This window comes from Mesoplodon mirus, assembly GCF_964341445.2.
Source record: "Mesoplodon mirus genome assembly, chromosome: 16".
NCBI classification, from domain to species: Eukaryota; Metazoa; Chordata; class Mammalia; order Artiodactyla; family Ziphiidae; genus Mesoplodon; species Mesoplodon mirus.
The window spans coordinates 33854263-33879713 of record NC_138992.1 but is presented as its reverse complement, the minus strand read 5'-3'; the positions used below and the strand labels follow the sequence as shown (position 1 = coordinate 33879713).

The 25451-nt window shown below is 40.0% G+C and overlaps 1 protein-coding gene across 1 annotated transcript in view; it reads left to right on the top strand.

Moving 5' to 3' along the window:
- Positions 1-25451, top strand: part of GRHL2 (grainyhead like transcription factor 2) — a 165101-nt gene that overhangs the window by 26805 nt on the left and 112845 nt on the right. Inside the window, exon 2 of the mRNA XM_082601679.1 lies at positions 23381-23576. Coding sequence (XP_082457805.1) covers positions 23381-23576 — 196 coding nt within the window. The remainder of the gene's footprint in view (positions 1-23380; positions 23577-25451) is intronic.

Sequence of the window (25451 nt, the reverse complement as noted above, 5' to 3'; positions counted from 1 at the left end):
CCAGTAGTCTCAGTACTATAACTGAATAGTGTTTGTCTTTTCTTTGTTTGGTGTTGTGCTTCAGGGACATTTATTATCTCTATATTTGTTCCTCTTTGTCCCTGATTATCTATTATCTAATGCCTCTAATTTCTCTTTTTTTCTTCTGCATTCACTGTGATTATCAAGCCTTTCTTGTCATCAATTCCTTTTTCAGTTCTCCTGGTATTATTTGGTCTATAATGGCTGTTGTTTTGGTCTCTCTTTTCTTAGCTCTGCAGTTTCCCTTTTTTACCTAATTCTGTTGTGCCATCAAATGTGCACTTTTTTTTTCTTGAATTCATGTTATTATGTTTTATAGTATAAAGCAATTTCTGAGATTTTTTTGGGGGGGTTGATTAATTTAGTTTTCTTATGCATGCTGTGTTCTTTTATTATTTGATTTCCTGTAGTATCTTTTGCCCTATTGCTATGCCATTTCTTTTTGACTTGTTTATGCTTGATATGTTCTAGTCAGACCTTCTTTGGTTATGCTGTAGTCAAAATGAATGATTTCTTTACTGTCTTTCTGCCATCTGAGACATGTTTGCTTGCCCTTTCAAGGCTGGCTTGGAGCCTGGGCATTTGAAGATGGGGCAGGGTGGGCTCAGCTTGGCCTTGTGTAGGCTCTGAGTGACTTGGTTAAATGTTCTGTATCGAGTTCACTCCACATCTGCAGGAAGGCATTCTCTTTCCTGCCTTTGGGTTTTAGGTCTGTCCCTTACTTGACCTCAGGGTCCTGGGGCTTCTGTTTCTGCTGGAGACAGTTGCCGTGGTTGTTCACTTCCTTTCCATTCTCACTCCTGTCAGTCACTAGGGTTGACAGAAAAGGGTACCTGAGAGTGTTGGCACCATTGTTCATAGTTCACAGTGGAAAGTTGTCATGAAATGTCACCTGGAGCTTTCGACAGGCTTCTTCCTGCCGCTTCCCCGGTTTTTCCTCCTCCAGAGGGTCTTGCTGCATTTATCTACCACTTTGTTTGCAGTTCTGTCTTTCTTCGCCACTAGGGATATTTAGTGCTAGTTCCTTCTTCCACTCCCCTGACCTCTCTGGCTGGACCAGAGCATCCAGGATGAAGTCAGCAGGGACTGTCCAGACAGCTGCCTCTATAACCCCAACAGGTGGCAGAAGCCACTGGGACAAAGGGCTGTGCTGTCACTCCAGTGACCTCTTTCTGTCAAAGAAACCAGGCTGCTCACTGTGTTTGACTGAGCTCTGCAGGACACTTTCACTGGGCAATATTCTAACATTTGTTGGGGAGTCTGTGTAAGTTTAAAAAATGCTCACTTTCCTCAGTGACAAGGCAGACAAAGCAGACAAAGGTTGAAGAAGGTCAAATAATATAAAACGTACAACGCTGATATTTGTCTTTTCTTCAGACTTCCACGTACGTGTGACGTAGTCTGATACAAGTTTCACAGGCATTGCAATGAAGCGGCTACAATTTCTGGAAAGTTTTCTGCCACGTGCAACCCCGCCTCTTTCTAATGGGCTTGACATGAGTTTGGCTAGCGTCTGCTTGGAGAGACTAAGGTTGGGAACTAGAATTGCACATTTTCACACAGAGGTGAAACCAGGTAGAAGAGGCAAGGCAACTTGAGTTCACCAACATCTTGTGACCCTGTCACATGGCCAGCAGGAGAGTCAAAGTGTGTGTAGAATCCTAAATGTTCTAGAACTTCCAGGTTCGAGGTGGGCTTATTTACAGCATGGGCTCATCCCCTGTGATCTCGTGCTTTGTCCACAGTAGAGCATAGCCCTTTCTGAACTCTCCTGCACATCTTCCGCCAAGGTGGAGACACCTACATCACATATTGCCCTGCTCCTAATCAGTACTTATTATACTTAGATGTGGCTCTTCCCATTAGAAAACTATAAGTATGGTTTTATAAGTGATGCCCACACAGAGTCTCCTCTTCACTTGGTTCTGTCTCTCCCCCGTGTTTGCTCCCAAGGCCCATTCTGCAGGCTCCTGGTCCTTTCTAAGACATTTCTGCCAGTGCCTCCTTGCCTAGTCATCAGAACATGTTATCCTTCTATCAATGTCCCTTCAATACAGAATGATTCACTCTTAGCCAATGACAGCTACCTCTACATGGTTGAGATCATTTTGTGTTTCTTCTTCTCTTTTCTCCCAGACTAGAAATACCCCAAGTTCTTGCTGTTTCTCCTAAAGCCTGATAGGGGAGATAATGATTTCTCTCAAAGAGTTTTCCTAAGCTGGTATTCAAGCTGTTTTTGTATATGTAGTTGAATACTAAACTAAAGAATTGCCTGGGATTTATTGTAATGATTTCAAGTAAGAGTCTTATTTAAATAAGTAAATACACAAATGAAATCAAACACCTCAACTACTTGCCCCAATATCATTTATTGGAAGAGAAATTCTTTCAATTCTCTTCTTTCCTTCTTCCCTCCCACCATCCCTCTCTCCTTTCCTTCTTTCCTTTCTTTCTGTAAAACTTCTTTACATGTGCATAATTTTGCATACCCACATAATTTATGTAAATGCTTGAGTGTGATCATATTATGCACAGTGTTTTTGTGCCTTCCTCTTTCCTTTTCTTGCCACTTCTCTCCACACTACTCTCCTTCACCCACGTCACACAACCAACCCAACCCTAAGTATGTATGTATAAAGATTCATGTATGTATACATTCACATATTCATACATTCATGTAACGTGTACAGCTTTAAAATTAATTTTTAACTTCAAGCACAGATCTAAGGCCAAAGGAATAACTTTGATTCTTGTTTTCCTGATAGTGTTTTCAGAAGCCTGTCTAAATTCTAATAAGGCAAACTAAAGTTTAAGTGATTTTTGTTATTTCTAGCATTTTTGTTTTAGGTCAAGTTTATTATACAGTAAACCCATTCACAAGCCCTATTTTGTTTTGCAGAAGGGACATCATGTGTAATCATTGTGTTTAGTGTGGACTTTGTATGGGCTTTCCCATTACTTCCTGTGTAACGTGGATCTCTGATTTATTTCCTTATCTATTACAGATGGAGTTGGATTCTAATTTTTTTTATAAATTTATTTATTTTTATTTATTTAATTTTTTTGGCTGCATTGGGTCTTCGTTGCTGCTCGGGGGCTTTCTCTAGTTGCAGTGAGCGGGGGCTACTCTTCGTTGTGGTGCACGGGCTTCTCATTGCAGTGGCTTCTCTTGTTGTGGAGCACAGGCTCTAGGTGCGTGGGCTTCAGGAGCTGTGGCACGCAGTCTCAGTAGTTGTGGCGCGTGGGCTTTGTTGCTCTGCAGCATGTGGGATCTTCCCGGCAGGGCTCGAACCTGTGTCTCCTGCGCTGTCAGGCGGATTCTTAACCACTGCACCACCAGGGAAGCCCTGCATTCTAATGTTTTTACCATTGAATATTTCTGTTAATTTTGGAGAAAATAGACTAACACATGCTATGTGAGATTACAAATTGAGTAAGACATAATATCCACTTGCATAAAGATGGTAGAAGTTAAGACTTATACCTAAATAAAGAATAAGGCATAAAATATCGACTGCCTTCAGATAAGGAAAAGGGCTATGTACTCTTAAGGGAGACCCTATGAAAATGATTTTTTTTTCATTAGGTAGAAAATAATCCTTAATTTGTCTCTCTCCTGGACAATTTCAGTAGCCTCTTTCTTTCTTTTTATGTATTTATTTATTGATTTAGGCCATGCCATATGGCATGTGGGATCTTAGTTCCCCAACCAGGGATTGAACCCGTGCCCCCTGCATTGGGAGCACAGAGTCTTAACCACTGGACTGCCAAGGAAGTCCCAGTAGCCTCTTTCTTGATCTCCTAGTACTTCTTCTTTTTTTTTTTTAATCCATTCACTGCAGCCAGAGTGCCCTTTTTTTTTTTTTTTTTTTTTTTTTTTTTTTTTTGCGGTATGCGGGCCTCTCACTGTTGTGGCCTTCCCTGTTGCGGAGCACAGGCTCCGGATGCGCAGGCCCAGCGGCCATGGCTCACGGGCCCAGCCGCTCCGCGGCATATGGGATCCTCCCAGACCGGGGCACGAACCCGTATCCCCTGCATCGGCAGGCGGACTCTCAACCACTGCGCCACCAGGGAGGCCCAGAGTGCCCTTTTTAAAACACACATTTGACCAAGTTGGTCTGTTGCTAAAGACCCTGCCTGCCTTTCCAATGCACTTAGAATAAAATTTAAAATCCTTAAAGTGAATTACAAATCCTTGCATAATCTGGCCTCTGCCTATCTCTTAAGCTTCATCAGACACTGCTCTCTTCCTTCCTGAAACATTATGCTCCAGCTACACTGCCCTTCATTGAGTTCCTCAACTGGAAGGAGCTCCACGCTGCCTCAGTGAATGCTGTTCCTGTCATGCACTCCTTCACCTCTCCTTTTCTTTTTTTTCCATCTGACTAGTTCCTCCTCCTTCAAGTCTCAGTTTAAGTGTCACTTCCCCAGTAATCCACTCTTATGCAGCCCCATCTCAATCTAAATTAGATCTGTGTTAGTCTGGACTCTCCAAGCTGAAGACTCCAAGATGGGATTAAACATACAAGGATTTCATTAGGGTAACCACTTGTGTGAAAAAATGGGGAGGGAACTGGTAAAGAGGGGAAGGGCTGTCAGACCATGATCCAAGTCTGACTCCGAGGGAAGGAGAGAGGGAAGGCATGTTTGAGTGGAAGCCTCCATGACTGCTTGCAATCGAAGGAAGATTTGGCAAGGGCACCGGGAGTCTTCAAGCCAAAGTCAGCCATCAGAGGGGTCCCCTGCCTTCCCAGATTGGGCCTGCCTTCCTAGTCCTGCCATGTGTCTTCACTGCCTAGGAGCTATGATGAAGTGTGGCCTTCACACAAATGTGGTTGATTTCAGAGTCAGCAGTGGGCTCCTTGATCAATAACGTTTTCTGTGGTTGGAGGACGTGAGGTGTTCATGGCCACCACAGGAACCCTCAGGACATGTTTTCTCATAGCACCCCAGGCTTTTTCTTTGTTAACACTTGTCACATCTACAACTGTGTATTCTTCTGTAAAAGCTTCGCCAGGGCGTTGGGTCTGTCTTTTCATCACTGTATCCCAGTACTCAGAGCAATACCAGCCCACAGTAAGCACTCAAGCTTGTTGAATCAATGTATTTTTAATTTCCAAGATTTATAAATAGAAGTGCCTCCAGTATATGAAAATCCATGCCCTCTATGATACAATTTTCTATTATGCCTTTATACCTGGACTCACATATCTAAGAGTGAGAGCCTATTGTTATAAGAGGACCTCAAAGTGTGAGCACTGGGATGAGATTTTTCTTAGCTTCTAGAGGAAGCTCTGGTGGTAAGATTACTTGAATGAATGAATGAATGAATGAGCACATGGCAGAGACTTTGCCTCTCTTGATCACCACTGTATCCCCTGCACCTAGATCAGTGCCTGTTGCACAGTAGGAGCTCAAGAGAGGTTTGTTCAGTTAATTGAGGGGGAGATTAAGGGGAGAGGGTGGGTGGAGGAGGGAACCTTTTGCCTGAAGATGCATGTAATTTCCACTTTATCCTCAAATAGAAGAGCATTTATATGTCCGCAAAGTGCTTCAAATTAGACAGTAGTGTATGTGTCTTCCAGCAACTTGTCCTCTAATCATTTTGATGTTAACAAAGATACCTGTGTAGTCTTAAGGAAGTGGTATGATCACTCTGGACCTCAGTTTCCCCATTTGTAAAACGAAAAGTTTGAGGAAAATAATCATGAAGATTTCTTTCAGCACTTACATGCTATGATTCTGTTTATAAACACAAAAACAACTTGTACCTCAGACCATCGGCAATCCTTGCAAATACCCATATATAAAAATTATATCTAGCTTTGAGTATCTTTGGAATTTAAGTTGCATAAAATACAAGATGCTCTTTTGAGTTTCATTTCTTTCTTAAGTAGGCCTTTTGGTCATAAACTGGGAGGGTTCACAGAGTAGAAATCTATTTTTAAAAGAAAAACAGGGAGAAAGAGAGAAAGGCGCACAGTGGAAGCTTCGTGCTTTAGAGTGGGGAATTATATAATGGTTGCTGTGATCAGCTTTTATGTCTGGAACAGAGAAAGGGAAATACGAATTCTGGATGCCACAGAAAGGAAATGCCCAAACTGGTTAGTTCCCCCAAACTTACACAGACTCGTTATGGAAGCACAGTACTTCTCTCTGTCAGCTGGATGGTCTTTTCTTCCATTCATATACAGTTGTATAAGCAAAATCAAAGGAGAATTACTGAAGGCAAATCACTCACAGTTTCACCTCCAAAAGTTGATTTTCTTCTATTTTTGTTTGTTTTTCTGTTTCATAACCTTAGTTATTTATTTACTCACATATTATTAGTTTTAACATGGTCGATGTGATAGTCATCCAGACTCAGGAGTTTAGTAGAATGTCCCTCCATTGGGTTTGTCTGATGTTTTTCTCACATTTAGCCTGGAGTTGTGGATTTCTGCAAAGAAGACCACAGAGGTGAAGTGTCCTCATCATATCATGTCACGGTGTTCCTGACATCACTCATGATATTAACATTTATCACTTGGTTAAGATAGTGGCTGCCAGGTTTCTCCACTGAATCAGTTTTGATTATTTACATTTTTCTAGAAATATTTCCATTTTGTCTAAGTTTCAAATGTATTAACATCAAGGTATTCTCTTTTTATGTGCTCCATCTGAAATTGTCTCCTTTATTTCCCTAATATTTGATTATCCTTGCCAGTTTGTTAGTTTTCTTTGTCATTTCAAGGAACCAACTTTTGTTGTAAGTTGCCCTTTCTCTCATGCCTTTACTTCATTAATTTATGTTTTTATCTTTAGTATATCCTTTCTTTGGGTTAATTCTATTATTTTTTTCTAATATATTGTATGCTTAGCTCTTTAACTTTCACTTTTGTTCATTTCTAGTATAAGCATTTAAAGCTATGAAATTACCTCTAAGTGCTGATTTATCTATATCCCATCACATGTGGGATTTATTTTATTATTCTGTTTTTTTTTTTTTTTTTTTTTTTTTTTTTCCGGTACGCGGGCCTCTCACTGTTGTGGCCTCTCCCGTTGCGGAGCACAGGCTCCGGACGCGCAGGCCCAGCGGCCATGGCTCACGGGCCCAGCCGCTCCGCGGCACGTGGGATCTTCCCGGACCGGGGCACGAACCCGTTTCCCCTGCATCGGCAGGCGGACTCTCAACCACTGCGCCACCAGGGAAGCCCCTATTCTGTTTTAATTTTTAAAATTCCCTTGATTTTTTTGATCTATGAATATATGGAAGAGTATCTTATAATTTCTAAAGATATGGTGTTTAAAGTTCATCTTTTTGTTATTGGCTTAAAATTTAATTATGCTGTGGTCAGAGAATTTAGTCGGTTTCATAAGAATTGTTTGAAATGGATATTCTTGCTTAATGGCTTGCTACAGTGTCAATTTTCTTATGTATCATGGGTGCTTAAAAAGAATACTCCTCTCTTTTTAAAATTCAGTTTGAAAAAATCTCTTTTAAAAGTAGAGTTAACTCATTTTTACTTATTGCAATGCTGAAATTGTAAGGTCTTATTTTTCCAATGTTATGTCATCCTTTTTATTTTTGCTTACTTTTGTTTCATTGATCAATATTTCTTTTTTCCATTATTTTTCTCTAGTGATTTTCTAGAACAGTGGTCCTCAAACTTTTTGTTCTCAGAATCACTTTACACTCTTAAACTGTTGAAGTCCCTAAAAACCATGTGTTTGTGTGGGTTATTTATATATATCTATTACAATTTACCATACTAGAAATTAAAGATGAGAAATATAAAATATATTTTATGATTCAGTTAAAATAATGATTGCATATTAACCCATTGCATATTAATATAACATTTAAAAATGAAAACTAATTAAAATTTCCAAAACAAAGGAATTTAGTGAGAAGAGTGGTATTGATTTACATTTTTACAATTCTCTTTAATATCTGGTTTCATAGATGACAGCTGGATTCTCATATCTGCTTCATTCAGTCTGTTGCAAAATGTTATTTTGGTTGAAGTATATATGAAGAAAATCCTGCTTCACACTGACAGTCAGATGGAAAAGGAAAACGTACCCTCATAGCCTTTTCAGATAATTGTAGATACTTGGATACTGCATCAAAATTTGGCAGGTGATAGTTTCTTAAAGGTTAGTTGCAATGTGGAAACTGAAATCGTACAATGAACTTTCTGCACTCTCTTACATTAAAATCCCTATGTCTGTTTTGCACTTTGAGTGGCTCTTTTACCTGTGTGTGATTTTTGCAATGTCAGACATTGACGTTTGGAAATGTTGGTTGACAGAGTTATTCATATCTTCCAAATGTTAACATGTTTCATGATACATTAGCAAAAAATCACATCCACTAATATCTCCTTCTAGCTCATCAGAAAATCTTAAAGTATTAGGAAGTTGTCAATAGTGGTGCAAACAAGTTTTCAAAAATTCTTAAAAGTTTAAATTTTATCATTGGCAACAAAGACTGTCAGTTGTTTTCCTTGAAGTGATAGACTCACACTTGGTTTATATTTGAGAAAATGTTGGCCAAACACCCAAGTCTGAAAACATAGATGTTGGCCTGTTAGTCTTTCTATGAAAAAAACAGCCAGTTCATTTTCAACTTAAACAATTGCACAAGTACTTTCCCTGAGGCAATCATTGTCGTTCAGTATGCAACAGAAGTGCTTTCTGTGTGCTGCCCACTTTGTCACACAGAATATTAAGAAGATGTGTACTCAAAGTTTGAGTTTAATAAAATTAATATTTTATACTACTTCATTAAGGACATTCTCAAATGAAACTAGCATCTTTTGTTCTTGTGTTTGCTTGTTTTGTTTTTATTGTGAATGTGTGTTGCTAAGAATACAGTGACTCAAGGATACCTTGATGTCACTGCCTTGATTCATGTCAGGAACCAGAACTTTTACCCACTATTAGTTTTGTACCATCAGTGCAAATGCCAATATAGTGAAAAGGCAAATGTCTTAGTATCATTATGAAAATAGTTTTGACCTTATGGATCCCTGAAATCTAAGAGACCCTTAGAGGTCTGCAGACCATATAATGAAAATTGCTGCTCTAAAATTTCTCCATCCTATCTTTATCCTAGTAATTGTTACCACTGAATTTTTAATAAACACATTTAAAAATATTTTCTGTCAATATCAGGAACTAATCATTATCCATTGCTCTTCCTCCATATGAAGCAAAATCTTCAGGATACTTTATTTATTTATGTTTAAATTTGTTTTTTCAGGATATTTTTGATGTGGACCGTTTTTAGAGTCTGTATTGAATTTGTTACAATATTGCTTCTGTTTTATGTTTTGGCCACGAGGCATGTGGGATATTAGCTCCCTGACCAGGGATCGAACCTGCATCCCCTGCATTGGAAGGCAAAGCCTTTTTTAAAAATAATTAATTAATTAATTAATTAATTTTGGGCTGAGTTGGGTCTTTGTTGCTGCGCGCGGGCTTCTTATTGCGGTGGCTTCTCTTATTGCAGATCATGGGCTCTAGGTGCGTGGGCTTCAGTAGTTGTGGGTCACAGGCTCTAGAGCGCAGGCTAAGTAGTTGTGGCACACGTGCTTAGCTGCTCCACGGCATGTGGGATCTTCCCGGTCCAGGGTTCGAACCCATGTCCCCTGCATTGGCAGACAGATTCTTAACCACTGCGCCACCCGGGAAGCCCGGAAGGCAAAGTCTTAACCACTGGACTGCCGGGGAAGTCCCCAAATCTTCAGGACACTTTTAAACAATCTCCTATCCCCTCTTAGATATTTCATTCCAGTTTGGTATTATCTTTAAGAATCCTTTTCTAGTGGCTTAAATTTCATTTCCATGATCAGAAATTAGTTACAAGTAATTTAACATTTTACTGATTTATTTGATACTCTGATTGCTGTATCAGTTTTCTTTTCTACCCTGAATGCCTTGTTTTTCATTTTGAATTGAGGGGTAATTCTTTCAAAAGGGATATAGGAGTAGAATAGTTTTTGAATCCTTTTATGACCAAACATGTCTTTATTTTGCCGTCACACTAATTGATCTTTTGGTGTGTTCAGAATTCTGTGTTCAAATCCCCTTTCTCTTGTCTTGCAGCATTTAGCAGATGAGACGTTTATTGGCTGACTGTTTCTTGTTTTGTTGAAAGTTACTTGGTATTTGTAGCATTTTTCATTTAATCTTTAACATAGAAATTTTGCTAGGATATGGATAGAAGTGTTTCTTTTTATTATCCTTTTTAGCATTTTGGGGCCTTTCATTCCCAAGGCTCAAGTTTTTGTCAGCTGGAGGACATTTTCTTCTATTATTTCTTTAATTATTTATTTTTCCCTTTCATCCTCTTGCTTTCTTCTGTAACTTATCAGTTGAACATTATACCCCTGAATCTATTCTGCAAACCTTTTAACTTTGTCTCATAAATTCTTTTTTTTCTTTAGAAACTGGAAAAATCCTTGCTTAGCTCTCCCAGATCATGACTTTTTTTTTCAGCTCTTCTCTATGCAACTCTCAAAGTTTTATTTTTATTTCAGAAATTATGTATCTTGTTTTGTGATGATTTCTTTTTCATAGTAGCCTGCTTTGCACATGCAGTATCTTCTTTTAACATTATTTTCTATATCCGACATTAATTATTTTCCTCATCAACAAGACGTTTTGTTCATCTTGGGCCTCTCTTTTGTTCATGTTAGTTTTCCTTAAATATCTGGTTATTCTTAGTTCTCTTATTAAGAATAAAGAGTTGCGGGCTTCCCTGGTGGTGCAGTGGTTGAGAGTCAGCCTGCCGATGCAGGGGACACGGGTTTGTGCCCCGGTCCGGGAGGATCCCACATGCCGCAGAGCGTCTGGGCCCGTGAGCCATGGCCGCTGAGCCTGCGCGTCCGGAGCCTGTGCTCCGCAACGGCAGAGGCCACGACAGTGAGAGGCCCGCGTACCGCAAAAAAAAAAAAAAAAAAAGGATAAAGAGTTGGACTGCTCACCTTTCAGAGCTGCCAGGGTTTGTTAGCAGAGCGGAGCTCACTCTTCCTAGGGTGGGCTGTTCTCTTAAGTGGAAGGAGTGGTCACGGGTGCTGAGGGTACCTGGAGGTTTCCTTTGCATATATACAGGTGAGGTCCCAGGGGGCAAACTTGGGTAAGACACATTGGAGGGTTTTCCCGTTGTTTTAAGCTAAGTATCCACACACCCCCCACCTTTGTTTCCATTTGGGATCTTGAAGTTCCTCTAGGCGTTTTACCGAGTTATTTCTTTCTGGTACTAGGGCCCCCCCAAAGGCCGATTCCTGTATTTAAGAAGTGAACGCTCTTGCTAGTTCCTATGACTGGCTTGGTTTTAGATGCTGAAGACTCTGAGTTAAGAGTTTTCCAGGCTCAGTGGGAAAACCAGTTTTCACTTATGCATTAACTTCTCCTGCACCAGCGTAGGGGTGCAGCCTTCTTGACTTTGGTTTCTCCTCTATTCCAATCCTCTGTTTTCTGTCTTCTTGAATTGCACAAAATTTCTGTTTTTACATTGACTACACGTTATTATGTGTCTCAGTTCAGGGAAATCTTTGAGGGAAAAGTAAACACGTGAAATGGTCATGGGATAGAACTCTGTCCTGCAGCCTTTTAAGAGGCTCTTGTGTTTTTTTTGGTTTCTGTTCTCTTTTTTTGCTGCTAAAGATTTGAGCATGATAAGTTCCTCCAAAGAACTGATTCTCTTTTTAATTTTTGAAGCTAATTTGGTTTTAAGATGATTCTTTTCTTTAAAAATTGTATTTTGGTCACTATTGAAATATAATGTTTTTAATATTTCCTGCTTATTTAATGTATATTTTTATTACATCAATTATTTAATATTTTTCTACAGGATATTTAAAAACAGATGGCCTCTAACTGTGTCAAACTAAAGGTGGATAAGGAATAGTAGCTATCCCTCCCCATATACAATTTATTTGTGTTGTCTGCCTCATGTGTACCCTGCAGAATGTTTCAGCACCTTGGAATTCTACAAATAACTTAAACACATCATCTTTGTCTTCAAGGAGCTTATAGACTTCCCCTTTGCACAGTTTCTCTAGAACTTTGAATTTCGACATTATCTCATTTACTTCCATGTAAGAAAATTCCCTGTCATATTAGTCTCTTGTATCCAGTCTGTTTTCTAGTTCCCTCTTTTCAAGTAACTTTTCTTCTGATTATGAAAATAGAGCATAGTGAAGAATTGGCAACAGAGAAGGATGCTTAAGAGCTCAGGCTCTGTGATGCCATCCTGGTGTAAGCTAACTGCTGCATAACCCTGGGCAAGCAACTTAGCACTCTCTGTTCAGTGTCCCTGTCTATGTAAAGGGCATGGTTACCTTGCCTAACTTTAAGGCTATAACAAAGAATAAACGTGTTAACCCATGTCAGGGGCTTAGAATACTATCTGGCGTATGGTGGGGCTCATTAAATATGTGTAACTTAAAGACTATTTGAAAAGTGAAAAAGTAGAAAGAAGAAAATAAAAATTCACCTGTAATCACTGTTAACATTTTGAATTTCAATTTACATACACACAATTTTAACCAATTTTAGTTATTTCATATATTGTGAGCACTACAGATTATCTCCATTTAAAATATTTTTTTCTTGTCCTCTTTCTTCTACTTTCATTATGACATCTTTTTCCCCATGGTTGTGTCTAGTGCTTGATGATGTGCCTTTCCAGCAGCTTCTTAATTATATCCCTAATCCTCTCAGTCCTTGATTACTTAATAGGTGGACTAAACATGCTTAGGGCACTAGCAAAGCTAGGGCACCGCTGAGAGAGAGAGAGAGAGAGAGAGAGAGAGAGAGAGAGAGAGAGATTCTTCTTCAGTCAATGGATCAGTATATTTTGCAGTTAATATATCCAAAGTGGAACTATCCTAATTTCAATAGACGTAAGTTTTGTTTTAAAATTCATTATTTTTAAAAACTGTGCATTTTATATGGTGGAGAGCATTATAATGTTTTCACTGAATTAATTGAATTCTCTCTTTCTCAGATATAACCATCTGCAACATAAGATTATCAATATCATTCCAGGCTTTTGGATTCATTTTATTTCCTTTGACTTGTATATGGATTAGGTCAAGGGCAAAAGGTTAGAGTCATTAAGGACAAATGCTCAGTGTAGAAACTTCCTAATCAGTTTCAACCCTTGTTCTAACATGGAAAGTATCTGTTATCTCTTGTGATTTGCCTCTAGCAAGCACCAAAAGGAGGGATATTATTGAAAGTAGCTTCTAGTGAAATGACTAACATCATTGGCATTTAAATTGTGACATTAACCCTGATTAGGATGATTGGTTCATTAGTTTCCATTTGAAAGTCATATTCTATAGCTGGAGAAAATGCCAAGATTCCCAAAGAAAGAATAATTGTTAGTTGTTGAAATCTTGCTCTTAAGTTTAGGGTCTGAATATAGTCTTTTTTTTTTTTTTTTTTTTGGCTGGGAAGCTGAAGTGATTGTATGTCAGTAACTAGCTATAGTAAATCAGCTACAAGAAATTGAAGTGGATAAAGGCTAAACTCCTAGTGCTGAAGACTCAGCATAAGATGAGATATTCTATTTGGAAAATAGAATTCATAATTCAATCTCAAGATAAAGTCTGTATATGTGTGTGTGTGAGAGAGAGACAAAGACGGAGACAGAGAGAGAGAGAGAGATGGGACAGAGAAGAGGGGGATATTGAGGCAGAGAACATAGCATGAAATCCTAAGAATTATGTAAAAACTTCACTTCTTTTTTTTTTAATTGAAGTATAGTTGACTTACAATGTTTCAGGCGTACAACAAAGTGATTCAGTTATACATGTATATTCTTTTTCAGATTCTTTTCCATTATAGGTTATTAGAAGATATTGAGTATAGTTCCCTGTGCTCTACAGTAGTTCATGGTTGTTTATTTTATATAGTAGTTTGTATCTGATAATCCCATACTCCTAATTTATCCCTCCCCACCCTTCCCCTTTGGTAACCATAAGTTTGTTTTCTATGTCTGTGAGTCTATTTCCATTTTGTAAATAAGTTCATTTGTATCATTTTTTAAGATTCCATGTGTAATTGATATTGTATGATATTCGTCTTTCTCTGTCTGACTTACTTAGTATGATAATCTCTAGGTAAAACTTCACTTCTTAAAGAGAGGTGGAAAAAATTCTTTTGCCCCCAATTCAAGTCAATGTTGAGAATGATATACAACAGTTGGAAGAAAGGGTCATGGATTGCAGACCTTTGCTGATTAGAGTTCAGTCTTCCTCTAGTTTTTGCCTCTGGTCTGCACATACATCCGCTTTGTTTCCTTGTGTGTAGCTCACATTTTAGGAGAACAGAAAAATGAATCCTCATTTTGTTTAATTTGAAGGTGAGAAGTAGGAGGTGAGAGAAAAACAGTTTAGGATCAATCCTTGTTAAATTAATTTTACAATTATGCTTCTTAAAATTAAGGCAACTTGCATTTATATAGCATTTTATAGCTCACAACCAATTTACAAACACACTATAAACTGATTTTATGAAAACGTGAAATATATACCTCCCTCCCTCCCTCCCTTCATGGTACTTTAAACCCCAACTTATACTTCAATTCTTCAACTGAACTTTTATTCACTCATTCAACAAATTTAATTGAGTGGCAGGCATAGTTCAAACTGCTTATGATACATCCATGAACAACAACAAAAAAAGTCCCAGCTCTGTGGAGCTTACATTCTTGTGTGGATAGACAGACCATGAACACTGAACACAGTAAGTAGGCTACATTGTGTGTGAGAAGATGGTGACTGCTATGGAAGAAAGAAAGAGTAGAAGCTGTGTAAGGGAGACAGAAAGTTTTGGAGGAATGGGAAGTTCTAGGGTGGGTCAAGGTGGGTCACTGCATTAAGTAAAGTAGTCAGGGTAAATTTCATTGTGGTGAGATTTGGGCAAAGGTTTAGAGGAGATGAGAGAGTTATTTGGAGGAATTTGGGGGAAGAACATTCCAGGAAGATGAAACAACTGGAGCCAAGACCTTAAGGTGGAGACATGGAGACCAGTGCAGAGGATCAGAATGAGTGAGGAGAATGACAAGGAGAGTATCAGGACAGGAGGTCGGAGAAGTAAAGGAGGAGAGATTCTGCAGGGCCTGGAAGGCCTGTGGAAGGACCTTGACCTCTAAGGAAAATGGGGAGTCATTATAGGATTAAGCATGGGAGTAGCGTGATCTGATTTATGTTTTAATGGGATTTCTATAGATGCTTTGTTGAGAATAGACTGGAGGGAGGAGGGGACAATGGTAAAAGCAGGGAGATTTATTTAGAGACAGTATTAGTTACCCACTGCTGTGTAACATAGTATCTAAAAACTTATCAGCTAAAATAGCAAACATTATCTTGCACAATGTCTGATGGTCAGGAATCTAAGAGCAACTTAGCTGGTTGGTTCTGACTCTTGAGTTTCTCATAAGGTTGCAGTCAAGTTGTCATCTGGGGCTATAACTGATTTAAGACTTGTCTCTGACTGCAGAATGTACTAAGCTCCCTCACGGGTTGTTGGTGGTCTTCAGTTTCTCATTGACTGTTGGTAAAGGCTTCAGTTCCTTGCCACAGTATGGCAGTTTGCTTTCCCCAGAGAGGGAAATGAGAGAGAGAGAGAGAGAGAGAGAGAGAGACTGACTTACCAAGATGGAACACTTTTACTATCTGATTCTGGGAGTGCCATACTATCATTTTTGCTATATGCTGTTGGTCATATAAACCAAGTCTGATACAATGCAGGAGGGAACTCCACAAGGGTGTGAGTTCTAGGAGGTAAGGATCATTGGGGGCCCATAGTAGAGGCTGCCCACCTCAGAGACAATTGCAGTAATCCAAGTAGAAGATGATGGTGGCTTACACCAGCATGCTTCCAGTGGAATGGTGAGAAGTGGTCAAGTTCTGGATATATTTTGAAGGCAGGATCAATAGGCAGGACTTTTTAATGAAGTGGATGTAAGAAAATGAAGACTTATGGATGACTCTGTTAGCTGCCTTTTAAAAGATAAGTGTCTAGGGTGTCTAGGTGTGTTAACTGACTCAAGGAGATGTGTGTGTGTGCGTGTGTGTGCGTGTGTGATGGTGTGGGGACTGGTGCTTTTAGAAGAAAGCCAATGCAAAGCTGGAGAAGAGGAGTTTGCAGATCTTTGAGTGAAGCCAGGAAGGTTGGGAATCCAAGGCAGGTAAGGGACGTGGTGCAGGACAGACTGTGGACTATGTTTGGGGACTGCTGGGCTTTTTGAGTAATGAATGCTACTTTCTTGGTGTAGTTGGTGGATCTGACAGCTGAATGACAGTTTTCTTTCCATAGTCAGTATTCTTTATGTAGTAAAAATTAAATGGTAGAATATATGTAGTAAATAATATACATACTGTAGGAGTCCTTAGTACAGGGAACCCCTTAAGAGCCCAAATAGAAACAATCAGGGAGTATTTTCTGGAAGATGGGATCTTGCAGCTGGACTTTGATTAGAGTAGAATTTAGATGGGGAGAAGCAGGAAGGGAATTTCAGGCAGGGAAACAGTCTGAGCAAAGGCATGGACGTAGGAATGGGCTTCTTTAGGGTACTGCAAATAAATGGTTTAACTCCTTATGTTAAGTAAGTAGAAAGAAATAAATTTTGAGAAGTATGTAGGGGCCTGATAATGGAGAATCTTAAATATCAGATGGAGGATTTTGGACTTGACATTACAGGTGGTAAAGAATCATAGTACACTCTTGAAAATGATTATCTCTGAAGATGATTCCATAGGGCTTCAATAGGGATTGAAGAGGGGAAAGTTGAAGGATAAAGAGACCAGTTGGAGGCATGAAGAGATAAGACCAAAGCTGTGATCATGGATATGGTGACTGACTCCATATAAGGGATGAAGAGAGAGTATAATAGCCAACACACATGAGGCTTTTATACCGTGTCAATTTCATTTGGGGGCACATCTCAGTTTTACAGGTGAGGAAGCTGATGCCCAGAAAGGTTAATTAACGTGTCCAGGGTTACACAGCTAGTACGTGGTGCAGCCAGGATTTACACCCAGGCAGCCTGGCTCCAGAGTCTATATTTTAAACCAGTACATAAGATTTGGCTCTGGATGACTGGGGACAGATGATGATGAGGTGTGCCCAAGTGAGAAATGATGATTACCTTAGTTTTGGATTGAGTTAAAGGTGACGACAGGACATCTAAGGAGAAGGCAGAACTGGCTCTTAGGGGATACCCATCTATTAGTCATTAAGATAGAGGATCAAGGACTTCCCTAGTGGCGCAGTGGTTAAGAATCCGCCTGCCAATGCAGGGGACATGGGTTCAATCCGTGGTCTGGGAAGATCCCACATGCCGCAGAGCAACTAAGCCCGTGCACCACAACTATGGAGGCTTCACTCTAGAGCCCGCGAGCCACAACTTCTGAGCCCGTGTGCCTAGAGCCCATGCTCCACAACAAGAGAAGCCACATCAATGAGAAGCTTGTGCACTGCAACAGAGTAGCCCCCGCTCGCCGCAACTAGAGAAAGCCTGTGCGCAGCAACGAAGACCCAGCACAGCCAAAAATAAAAATAAAATAAATTAAAAAAAAAAAAGATAGAGGATCAATGAAAGCCGTACGAATCAACAATGGAGAGAAAAGAGCAAAGGGCCCAGGAATGATGAGGGTTAGAGGACTAGGATGAGGTAGAGTAGAGGTTAGAAAAGAGTGTTTGGCTACTGAGGAGAACCACTCTTGTACAGAATCTTAGAAGCCAAGCAAGGAAAGATTTTACAGAAGTGAGAAATGGCCAAGAAAATCCAAGGAGATTAAGAACTGAGGGAGGTCTATTGGATTTTGATCAGAGCTCATTAATAGAATCAGTTCTAAAGAGAAGTAATACTTATAACTATTATTTATTGAAGATCTGTAATGTACCAGGCTCTTCATATGTAAATATCTGAGTTATTCCTTTAGAACAGTACCGTAAGGCTGATATCATGACACAGAGGAAGAAACAAGCTCAAAGAACTAAATTACCTCATCTAAATTCAGTAATTGACAGAGCTGAGATTAAAACTGAGGTTTATTCAACTCCAAAACCATTCTCCCCCTAGATTAAGACAAAAAAAAAAAAAAACCCCAAAACAACCCTCCCCTCAAAGACTAATGCCCTTCTAGAAATTATTAAAAAAAAAAAAAAAGAATGATGAGAAATGGATTGAAAGTGATAAGTTGACATGAAAACTTCACTGTCCTGGTTTTTTGTGGTCCCAAGTGAAATGGATTTATGTCTGTATTTGTTGACTATTACTACACATATTTTTAGGAGGTGAAGGCATTATGTACTAAGTTTCACATGCTTCTCCCCAGCAAAGCATTCCCTCTGTTAGAATCTTATTAATGCCCCAGGGCATGCGGTAGAGTGATCTGGAGCTTTTCTTGACTTGTTGGTAATGATCTCAGCTGCATGACTCCTCCACCTCTTTCATTACTTCAGCTGATGACTCATCTCTTAATCTTTCTCCCAACATCAACAAAATGAAGTAGCGGATTAAAGAAACAAACGAAAGAAAAAAAAATATTTGTGATCTAACACAGCCTTAGCCTTGCTGTGAATACTCAGGTGCTAATTTAAACTTTCCTCCAAGGAAGAACAGAGATCAAGTTTATAGTTGACGTGTTCTGTGTTCAAGGCAACCCAGAAAATTCCATACCTAAAGCTACTGAAAGGATATTTAAAAAGCTGACCAGAGCAGGATTAGAATTGCCACTCCAAAAGAACAGTGATGAAACTCACCTTCAGAAAGTGTTCCAAACTTTGGTAAAAGCTGTCCTGTGAAACTGTCCTTTCTTTACAAGTCTACAGTTTTGCTCAGTGTACCAGAGAGATTGTTCTGTTTTTACTAAACCAAGCTTTATTCAACGGTGCTCTGGACTGGAGAGATTATAATCTATGAAAAAACAAGAAATCCAAAGTCATTATGCAGTTAAAGGGAAGAGCATAAGAGTCCTTTGGCCATCAAAAATGTGAACAGAAACAGCTAGTAAGGATGTGCTTTCCCAGGATATTTTTCTCCATTGATCATGTAAGGATTCATCAACCATTTCATCATAGGGGAAAAGCTGATGAATCTAGATTTATGAGTGAACGTTGGTGCTGGGAACAGATAAAATCAGCAATCCAGGAGACTCAGCAGGAGGGAGTAGGGACTTGAAGGAAGACTCTAAGAAAAATCTCTCAAGTGAATCAGGGCACTACTTAGTGTAAATCAAGAGTTGGCTTTTATCCTTCACCCTGGCACTTCCTGCTAAACTTTTGGAAATTAGCCAGTGTTGTAATTAAACCCCCCCCCGCCCCCGCCTCCCAGCTTTTCTTAGGTAAGAAAGAGAGTAAAATCCCCATCTTTTTCAATGGTGAGGTCACTGCACATAACTTAAAGCCCTTCTTTCCTGTAGGACTGAGCATTTTGGGAAGTATGCATGATGCCTGGGTGCTCATGGGCAACAATTAGGGTTCAGATTCCTCTATTTCTCCCTCTAAGTGAAGGCTGCAGACCGGGCACCCAGGGTGGCTCCTACTAAATGACTGAGAGGGGTGGTGGTGGCACTGCCACATGTGGGCCCATCACCTCTGCCTTCGTGGTCCTCCCAGAGACTTCATTTCTTCCACTTGTAGATTCTTAGGAGTCCACCAGAATTCTGTCTCTAAATCAAGCCCTATCCTCTGTGATTAGTAGTTTCCACAACATGGAAATACTATTTTACTGTTAAATCAAAGTACATAAATTTCTTTTTTTTTTACACTGAATTATAGTTGATTTACAATGTTGTGTTAATTTCTACTGTACAACAAAGTGATTCAGTTATATATATATATATATATTCTATTTTATATTCTTTTCCATTATGGTTTATCACAGGATATTGAATATAGTTCCCTGTTCTATACAGTAAGACCTTGTTGTTTATCCATTCTGTATGTACTAGTTTGCATCTGCTAACTCCAAACTCCCAATCCAACCCTCCCCCACCTCCCCTGCCCTTGGCAACCACAAGTTTGTTCTCTATGTCTGTAGTCTGTTTCTGTTTTGTAGATAAGTTCATTTGTGTCATATCTTAGATTCCACATATAAGTGATATCACATGGCATTTGTCTTTCTCTTTCTGACTTACTTCACTTAGTATGATAATCTCTAGGTCCATCCATGTTGCTGCAAATGGCATTATTTCATTCTTTTTTTATGGCTGAGTAATATTCCACTGTATTTAAAATACATAAATTTCTTTAGTTGACTCTCCAAAATGAATACAAATGTGCTCCTTTTGTCAGAAAATTCCATTATTTTGCATCACCAATATATTCTTTACTTTAAAAATGTTTCCCCCCACCCCCCCCAAAAAATGTTTCCCACATCTGCCTATTTCAACATTGACCGGCACACTCCTGCCTTTCCTTCAGGTCTTTGTCGAAACTTTGCTTCCTCCTTGATCCTCTGATTAGGTTAGTCCCCTCTGTCATATAACCTCACTCATGACACTGTTCATTTCTCACACTCATTGCTCTTGTAACAGTGGTCCTTTCTTTTTTTCTTCTTCTTTTTTGGCTGCGTTGGACCTTCACTGCTATGCGTGGGCTTTCTTTAGTTGCGGCAAGTGGGGGCTATTCTTTGTTGCAGTGCGTGGACTTCTTATTGCGGTGGCTTCTCTTGTTGCAGAGCTCGGGCTCTAGGCACATGGGCTTCAGTAGTTGCAGCACGATGGCTCAGTAGTTGCGGCACATGGGCCCTAGAGCGCAGGCTCAGTAGTTGTGGCACACGGGCTTAGCTACTCCGCAGCATGTGGGATCTTCCTGGACCAGTGACCAACCCGTGTCCCCTGCGTTGGTAGGCGGATTCTTAACCACTGCACCACCAGGGAAGTCCCAACAGTGGTGCTTTCTTTCCCCCACTGGACTGCAAGCTACTTGGGCTACGGGGAAGTGCCTGTGTCATTTGCCATTGCATCCTCCACAGATAGCATGGTGTCTGGCATCTATTGGGCTCTCAATCAAAATAGCTAAATGAACAACTTCAGTCTCCCTTTGATTAATGATTATCTTTAGCACTTCTGCATTATAACCAAAAATTGCTATACCCACAAACTTTATGGGAATATAGAACTGTGCTGTGACAGTAATACCTGTTATTGTATAACAATGTGCAGTTTACAGACCTCTATTTTATTCTTTTTTTTTTTTTTTTTTTTGCGGTACACGGGCCTCTCACTGTTGTGGCCTCTCCCGTTGCGGAGCACAGGCTCCGGACGTGCAGGCCCAGCGGCCATGGCTCACGGGCCCAGCCGCTCCGCGGCATGTGGGATCTTCCCGGACTGGGGCATGAACCCGTGTCCCCTGAATCGGCAGGCGGACTCTCAACCACTGCGCCACCAGGGAAGCCCTATTTTATTCATTATTTTATTCCATTCTTACAATTGCATTGTGAGGTAAGTAGGGTGGGCATTGCTGTCCTTTTTTTTTTAAACTTTTTATTTCATATTGGAGTATAGCTGATTAACAATGTTGTGTTAGTTTCAGTTGTACAACAAAGTGATTCAGTTATACATATACATGTATCCATTCTTTTTCAAATTCTTTCCCCAATTAGGTTGTTATATAATATTGAGCAGAGTTCCCTGTGCTGTACAGTAGGTCCTTGTTGGTTATCCATTCACACCAGTCAGAATGGCCATCATCAAAAATTCCACAAACAATAAATGCTGGAGAGGGTGTGGAGAGAAGGGAACCCTCTTGCACTGTTGGTGGGAATGTAAATTGGTGCAGCCACTCTGGAGAACAGTATGGAGGTTCCTTAAGAAACTAAAAGTAGTGTTGTCCTTATTTAAGGCGCGAAGAAACCGAAACTCAGGCAGTTTTCCTCCCCTGTAAGTGGTGAACAAAGACTCACTTCCAGGGCCTGTGCTGTTCCATGTCACCAGACTACCTAATGGTTAGAAAGGCCTTCTACCAGGGTTTTCCTGTTTACTTCCAGAAACTTGATTTTACCTTTTAATCCAATTAATTTACAGTTGGGTCATTTTCTCTTTCTTCCCAATCAGTTCCACCAAGCCCCTGGCACAAAGTTCAAACCAGGGGCCTGGAAACCGTCTGAAACTCCACTCTGCTCAGGGTGGATTTCCCGCCCCGCCCCCAAACATATGTTACCAGTGTCAGTGTCATTTTCTGACCCTACACCAATGTGTGGCACCATGCCTCCACATAAAGGGCCCTCAGCACAGCCTTTGCTGGGAGTTCATGCCAGTTTTCTATCACAAAGTGAACGGGGAGACCATCTACTATCAGAAGGCCCTGTAGAAATATCAGCAAAAAGGGACGTCTGTGACTGAATGACCATCAGAAGGTTCTTGGTGGCTGAATTTCCACTGATCAGTATACACGTTGCCTTTGCAATCCTGTTACTTGTCTGTGTCATGTTACTATGCGTGGACATAGGTGTTACTGAAATACAATGTCTCATGGTTACTTTTTGGTTTCATTTCAATGAACAAGGCTGGGGAGCTGCTGAGGACTGTCATGGTTTGTGAGTATTTAAGTTATTATCGCATCCTCCTTAAGAAATCGCTTTGATAGTCAATTGCTGCTTTACCTGAGCTTGGCTTGGTTAGGACTGACAAATGACTCCAACCCCTTTTGCCTCTACTGAAGGTTCTCCAGGTGCCCTCCTCACTCCCCATGATGATTTTTTACAACCTGTAGCTTCTATGTCCTTTAAATATAGTAGGATCCCGTGGCAACACAGGATTCATATACAAAGTTCGTCTCTTTCCTGTTGCTTCGTATTCCTATTATGCAGCATATCTGCAATACGTCTTGTTTGCAAAGTAGCTTCTATTGCCCTTTGAAATTAAGGGACTTGGATTGGTCTATAATTTGCTAGCAATTATAGTACAAATTAAACTGGATAAAATAGTTTTAATAACCATTAACATGTTGATTACATTTAATGTATCGTACACATTTATACATTAGAACTCAGAGAGTTAAATGAAACCTGTTCCCTCTCAGTTTTTCATTTGAATATTCACTAATGAAGAATAATCAAAGAAAATGATTTGGCTCCTGAAATGATTAGATATGAAAAGCCAAGTGTGAAGGGAACCAACTTACACTACTTCTGTACTACCTTTGAAAGACCATTATTACTTCTCATGGGCAGTAGAGAAATAAATCAGTGGCTTTATCAATGCAATGGGGCAGTCACTTTAGTCTTAATCTTCCCTCTCTTCCATTCTGGGGAAGTACAAATCAACCAAATAATGTGTATTTTTTTAGCGGATATCAAAGGAATACTTCTTTGATAATGAACCTCGTGTTTTTCTTGCTTTCACAGTAATAAACGACTGGTGGCCTTAGTGCCCATGCCCAGTGACCCTCCATTTAATACCCGAAGAGCCTACACCAGTGAGGATGAAGCCTGGAAGTCGTATTTGGAGAACCCCCTGACGGCAGCCACCAAGGCCATGATGAGCATCAACGGTGATGAGGACAGCGCTGCCGCCCTTGGCCTGCTGTATGACTACTACAAGGTAGAACCTGAAGCCCCGCCTCCCTCCACTTTCTGCCTCCAGGACCTCCCTGCTCTAGGGGGCAGAGGGGACAGATTCTTCATCCCAGGCCAGAGAATGAATGGCGTTGCCACACTCGCTCTGGAATTCAGCCTCTTCCTGTTCTCATTACGTCTCTGCTTTCCCATCTATAAAGCACAACTTTACCAGCCCCCCAGGGAGTTTCCATTTTAGGATAATTATTTCTGTGCCCTCTGTTTACAAGCATACATATTGTCTACGTTTAATTTCTACTTCATATCCTATTGCAAATCCTTCTTTGCTGCCATTTTTACTTTATGATTTTTGGTGAATAAAGAATATTACATTGTGTGGCTGTACCATAATTTAGTCATTGCTCAGTTTTACGGCATTTAGGTTGCTTTTATCTTTTCTTATTTTATTTTATTTTTTAATTAAGTAATGAGAACCTTTAAAAAAATATTTTTTAATTTAATTTTTTTGGCTGTGCCACACAGCTTGCAGGATCTTAGTTCCCTGACCAGGGATTAAACCGGGCCCATGGCAGTGAAAGCAGAAGTGAAAACACCAAGTCCTAACCACTGGACCACCAGGGAACTCCCTAGGTTGCTTTTAGATTTTCCATTTTATAAGAAACATCAGGGTTTCTAGATTTTTCAGTTTTGTAAGGAATATGCCAATGAATACTTTAGTGGTAGGCTTTTGTAGCAATTCCAAAATCTAACTGTCTCCATTTGTTTCAATGAGTACTCAATATTTATTTTGAAAAACCCTTAAAACAAAGTGAATGTAATTCGCTTGCATTACAAAAATACCTGCCATAGTTACTTTCAAAATAGGAGTATTTCAGGAAATCGAACAACAAACAATGGTTGGCCTCAACTATAAAGGACTATATCTGGTATGACCTGCTCCCTTAGAACCAATGAAGTGTAAAAAATCAACAGGTATTTACTGAATGAGGATATTTATTGCCTGACTTGATTGTAAACACTGTGGGCTTATGCTGGTATTGGCACAAAGGTGAGAATGGCCGTGTTTATTTTGCTGGTTGGGCACAGTGAACTCTATTTTTAGAATAAGAACTAAATCCCCCTCTTCCCCTCTCCCTCCATCATGAGAAAATCACCCGAGGAATCATTTTTCTTTTGGTAAGCACCAGTCTCAGCTTCCTGTTTCCTTCCTGCTTCCCAGTTCTTGTTTCCTCCCAGTGGTCTCACTTCTGCAAGTTGTGTTGTCCCCTGGGTCTCTCCTAAACCAGGGTTTTTGTGCTTTACAACGATCTCCCACCACCATTGACTCTGGCACGGCCCCCGGGCCTATTTCTTTCACCAAAGTTCTCTAAAATTACTCATTCCTTTTCCAGCTTCTTCCCATTTTCTCTATTAAAACACTCAGGAGGGCTCCCTCCATGGGGAGAAGAGTGAAAGCCAAGCCAAGTTGTGCTTATTTAAGATGAAACACAAGGTATGAGTAACTGATAGGCTGGCCCATCCAGGCTACTTTAAATGAGGATATTATTAACTCAAATAAATGCATTTTTTTTGGTTGGAAAGTCCTGGAGAAATATAGGAAAGGCATTCCACTGGTACCCTTGCCAGTCTAGGCTGATTTTTTTCCCCTTTACCAATGGAGCTGGAGTTGGCTGATTAAGACAGCTCTCCTGTGAAGCTGTACAACTCCCAAAAAAGCTCCTGACATAGCAAGAACGGCCTTTAACTTTGGGAACTGGGGTCCAGATGAAAGGATATTTTAGGGTCTAACCTCCATTTCATGTAAGCAGGGCAGTTTCCTACAATGAACAGGAATCGCCTGAAAAAAAATGAGCCTAAAAACAAAGATGGTTTCTTGGCAGGCTTTCCTTTCTTCTTTTCT